The following is a 4963-nucleotide window of genomic DNA, read 5'->3' as shown; positions in this document are numbered from 1 at the left end:
GGAAACTAGAACAAAAGCAAACAGCTGCCTAACCAAATATCAGATTTGCTCCAGTAAAGAAGAAACCAGAAACCTCCCCAACGGCAACAGTGCCAAGATTGATGCAGAGAAAGGTAAAAACGTTTATTTTCCATCATACCAACTGTATATTGATTGAATTAAACTATGTGCTAAGGCCTCACTTAGAATTTGGGGCCACCTGAAAATCCTCCAATTTCTGGCAGGAATTCTAATCAATGTCTCGAGTGTACAACAATATCCTTACGGTGGAGGAAATTCACCTTGTGGATTCTACTCCATGTTTAGAGAATTCACCAGAAATTGGTGAATTTTCAGGTCCTTCTGAACTCTAAATGATGCCATAAATAGGCTAGCATTATTTTGTAAGGTGCAACATATTACATTATTGTGAACAAGTAGAGAAGCCTTATAATAACGACTTGATTAATGAATGCATATCCTAATTGAAAACTCTGCACATGAACTTTTACTATTAAGCTAAAGGCAACTGGATTCATACAATGAGAGTGAGATGACATAAAATGTGGCTTTATGTAAAACACATTTTATGTAAATCAGTAACAAGGACCCTTGCCTATTCCGCAAGTTAGAAATAGCTCCTTTTCAAGACACATTTGAATCTGTTTTTCATTCATATTTGTAACCATTTTTGCAATTATTCAGTCTTATTCATTAGAAAAGAAATGTGAAGTGTATTGGAGTGTTTCGTTTAATATAAATAGCTTGATCCTCTTTCTATGGAAGGAAGGATGCGAACGAATAATTGATATTTAGTGAGTATTTTAAACTAAAAAAAAACACAAATATTAAAATAAATAAAATACAAGCCAATTTCCACTTTTACCAGTAACTACAACAGCTGATTTGAATGTTTGGGTTTCAGTACGCAAAAGGCAAAAGCTTCTAAGATATTCAAATATAAAACATTTTGGCCAGAAATATTTTTGAAAAGTATTATCTCATGTGTACCACAATACGACACTTACCTTTTCTTTTTGTAAGTAGCACGTTATTATTTTTTAGACAATATCAATACAGGATTATAATTCATACGGAAAAATACATCTGTAACATCATTATATTATCAAACTTCCCATAAATAATCCTATAGTTTAACAATTAATATGTGCAAGGGACAAATAGTTGTCATATTTAAATTGCAAAATTAATATTTGTTTACCGATATTCACAAGAAGTAATACATGGTGTATAATTTATCATATCCACATGTCGAACAACATAACACAAAATATCTTTTCTGATTTCTTTTTTTTTTATTCCTAGCAATGAACACGACTCTTTCCAACCTTTCAAATGAGACATCTTCTTTTGCAACCAGCTGCAAAAGGGACACGACAATCAGCCATATTGTGTTTCCCATTCTGTACACTGTGCTGTTCTTCATTGGGCTTATTTTGAATGCTTTATCCATTTGGGTCTTCTTCCAGGTTCCCAGCACATCCATTTTCATTGTCTACCTGAAGAACACTCTAGTTGCTGACCTTGTGATGACCCTAATGCTACCCTTCAAAATTGTCACTGACTCAGGCTTAGCCACATGGCAACTCAAAGCATTCGTTTGTCGCTTCTCAGCTGTGATCTTCTATGAGATGATGTACATCAGTATTATCCTGCTTGGACTTATAGCACTTGATCGATTTCTGAAGATCGCGCAGCCATTCGGACAGATCCAGATGCAAAGCGTGACCCATGCCAAGATCATTTCCGCGTGTGTATGGCTGGTGATATTTGGCATCTCGCTGCCAAACATCATTTTATCGAGTAAGAAAGCTACACCTTCCTCTGTGAAGAAATGCTCTTCTCTGAAAACGGAATTGGGCCTGCGATGGCACTCCGCAGTCAACTATTTGTGTCAGGTCATCTTCTGGACGGTCTTCATACTCATAATCCTGTTCTACACAATTATCAGCAAGAAGGTCTATGAATCCTACAGGAACTTCAAGAGGAAGGCCAAGGAGACAAAAAACAGAATGAAGGCTAAAGTGTTCATTGTAGTAGCCGTGTTCTTCGGGTGTTTCGGCCCATTCCACTTTACAAGAGTGCCATACACACTGAGCCAGACTGGAGGAATCCCAGACTGCACAATCCAAAACCAATTGTTTCTGGCAAAGGAGAGCACCCTGTGGCTGGCAGCTAGCAATATCTGCATGGATCCACTGATCTACATTTTTTTGTGCAAGCCATTTCGGGAAAAGCTTTTGAACATGGCATTTAGAAAGGCTACAGACTTAAGTATGGACACGGCAGCCACAGAAATCAACAATGAAACTGCAATGTAAAACATTAAAGCACTTATTGATAAACATTTCTTATATTTCCACTAGAAAAATATGACTGTCATCAATGAGACTATGCCTGTCTATTCTGATTTACAAATTTGTTGTAGACATTGTGTTCCAGGTAGTCATAAGCTTCGATCAGAGAACCTTTCACTATTGTGTAACTGTGTTGTGTTTGGGACAACCATTGTACATCAGGGTCAAAACAGAAGACTCAGCAGCAGGATTGTTCAACTTAGGCCCAAAAGGAAAGAACCCATGCCACATTTTGAAGGTAAGAACATAAGATACATTCTCATTAAATGAATGTAATTGAAACTCATTTGCAGTTGTTGTTGGTCAGTTTATCGGGACCTCTGAAATTGATCCAGCTCCCCACAATCCGTACCAAGCACCCCTATTTAAAGGTTTGTTCCTAAAGATAAAAGAAAAATCTGCCAAACCATTCTCACTAAGTATATTTAGCTTGCACATCCATGTTTTGTCAATGATGCATAAATTCTGCAGTTGCAGAAATAGAGACGGGAGAATGAGGTTTTCCAGCTAAGGGAACATGTGTAACAGTTTTTTTAGAGGAAGATGCGGCTGTTAGGTTCAATACCGAAAGTAAACCCAAAAATCCAACGTAGATGCAAAAGCGATCTGAAGCTGTTCACATCAAGCATGTTTTGCAATATTTATTTTTCTTCCTATTGTATCAGCTCCCAAGCACCATAATGTTCTGCCTTTTGCTCCTAGCTTTAAATTGTAAAAATGTTTAATTATTCCTGTAGCTCACATCAAACAAAGCGATGTTGTGGAGTAATAACATCAAGGGAACAACAAAGCATGCATTAGAAAATACATATTGCGTTTTTTATGCAATTGTGTTTATTTGATGTATTTGCAAATAAATTCAATATCACAAATTGACATTAAGATGAAAGATCCTGATATTGAAATGTTCTCCTTTTTATGTTCGAGCACGGATGCACATTTGTAATGCAGGGGCGAAATGTTCTGTTAGTCTTAAGAAAAGGACATTTTGGTGCATGATGCACCAACGCTTGTACCTACACTCAAATAATGTATCATGTCACTTTCCTTAAGGGTGCAAATGAGGGGATTTTCAATCATTAATAAAGATTGATATTTCCTCGTGTGGTTGTCTGGTTCACTTTCTTAAACAACATGTTGAAATGTTACCTTTTCTTAGTAAGTGTTCAATTAATATTCGTTTCCATGCAAGAAAAGTGGGACACTTCTGAAAATAAAGTTCCATATATTTTAGGTTTTGAATATTTGCTTAAAAAGCAGTAATTGCTATAACGATACTTATAATATTATTTGTCATAGACATGCCTTTATTTGTCAATTTGTTACTTAATTCAATTATTAAGAAAGTTTTAAATTTGTGGCAAGGTGTTAAGTCGAGTGTAAGGTTAAAAATAAAACTGCTTTAGCTCTTAATGTATCCAGTGCTCACAACCAATCAAGTAAGTGAAATCATATTCTGTAGGTACTATTGGAAAGTATGGTGACAATGGATTGGTTAGGGGATGCCTTGTCATAAAAGAAGCTCTTCCCAGTTGCTCATTGGCCAACAGTCACCTTCATTGAGGTTGGCAGACGGATCCTGACTGCCTGTGCCTGTCTCCATCTCAACAACCCACTGCCATCTCAGACTGAGCTTGGAGAGCTGGTTAATGTTCTACAGGTGAGGATGGTGAGTAGGCATTGGGCTATGGTGGATAAGCCTAGTTCTACACATCCAGCAATAGCTTATGTGGTGCTGTCCTATGCCCGACCTACCAGACCTGGTGTGCCTCACAGGCACATCACTTCCTGCACTCTTCTCTGCTCTCCCTCCTACTGATCCAGAGCAGTGCTCCTCCCAACAAGTGGTACTGAAAGACACACAAAATGGTAGATGGGGATTTACGCGGATAACGGTGTATTCGCCCCATTACACCATTTCTCCTATTAGTAGAGAAGTTCATTGTTTAGATTTCACTTTAAACGTCACTGTGGTGCTTAATTTGAGCTGGTGGTTTCCGGTGCTCAGAATTGGCACCTAATTGGTTTCCGGTGCTTTGCACAGGCACTTAACCGCTTCAGCGCGGCGCAGATTCCTGCGCTGTGCTGAACGTTCTATTGAGCCTATGGGCTCATGACGGAACGGTTCCGTCATGAGCACAGCTCAACCGATGCTCATGACGGAACCGTTACGTCATGAGCATCGAAGGGGTTAATTATCAATACCACACTTATCAAACACCAGGAGATGATGAACGGAGCGCTGAAACTTGTCAGACACTCACCCCAGTCACAGATCTGGGCTAAATCCATCATTGCTCTTTAGCTCACTTCGCCACCCCAGTTCAGAAACAGCTATTAGCAAATCAATCTTGACCCTGTGCCTCATGGGAACAGTCCAGCCCAAACTGCCAAGCCATGTCTTCTCTGGACTGGAAACAAGCATCCTGGGACGGGTTTGGGGCTAACAACCCTCATCAGCCAGGCTAGCTTGAATCCAGCGACAAAGTGAGCATGGGACAGGTTAATGCTGCTTTTATGAAGCTTCAACAATTTCCTTCAAATGTTCCAAATAAATCCGCTGCTCCAAAGGTTTTTTTTCCAATCTCCAAACTATATTGTTGCAT

At 38.8% G+C, this 4963-nt stretch overlaps 1 protein-coding gene across 1 annotated transcript; it reads left to right on the top strand.

Moving 5' to 3' along the window:
* On the top strand, positions 1-3246 carry P2RY13 (purinergic receptor P2Y13). Its single transcript, XM_078666116.1, has 2 exons — positions 1-113; positions 1306-3246. The coding sequence occupies exon 2, from the start codon at positions 1308-1310 to the stop codon at positions 2319-2321; it is 1014 nt and encodes a 337-aa protein (XP_078522242.1). The 5' UTR covers positions 1-113; positions 1306-1307; the 3' UTR covers positions 2322-3246.
* The last annotated feature ends 1717 nt before the right edge of the window (positions 3247-4963 follow it).

Source organism: Lissotriton helveticus, chromosome 11 (assembly GCF_964261635.1).
Source record: "Lissotriton helveticus chromosome 11, aLisHel1.1, whole genome shotgun sequence".
NCBI lineage: Eukaryota > Metazoa > Chordata > Amphibia > Caudata > Salamandridae > Lissotriton > Lissotriton helveticus.
Note: the sequence above shows the minus strand (reverse complement) of the source record. Positions and strands in the feature narration are given on the sequence as shown.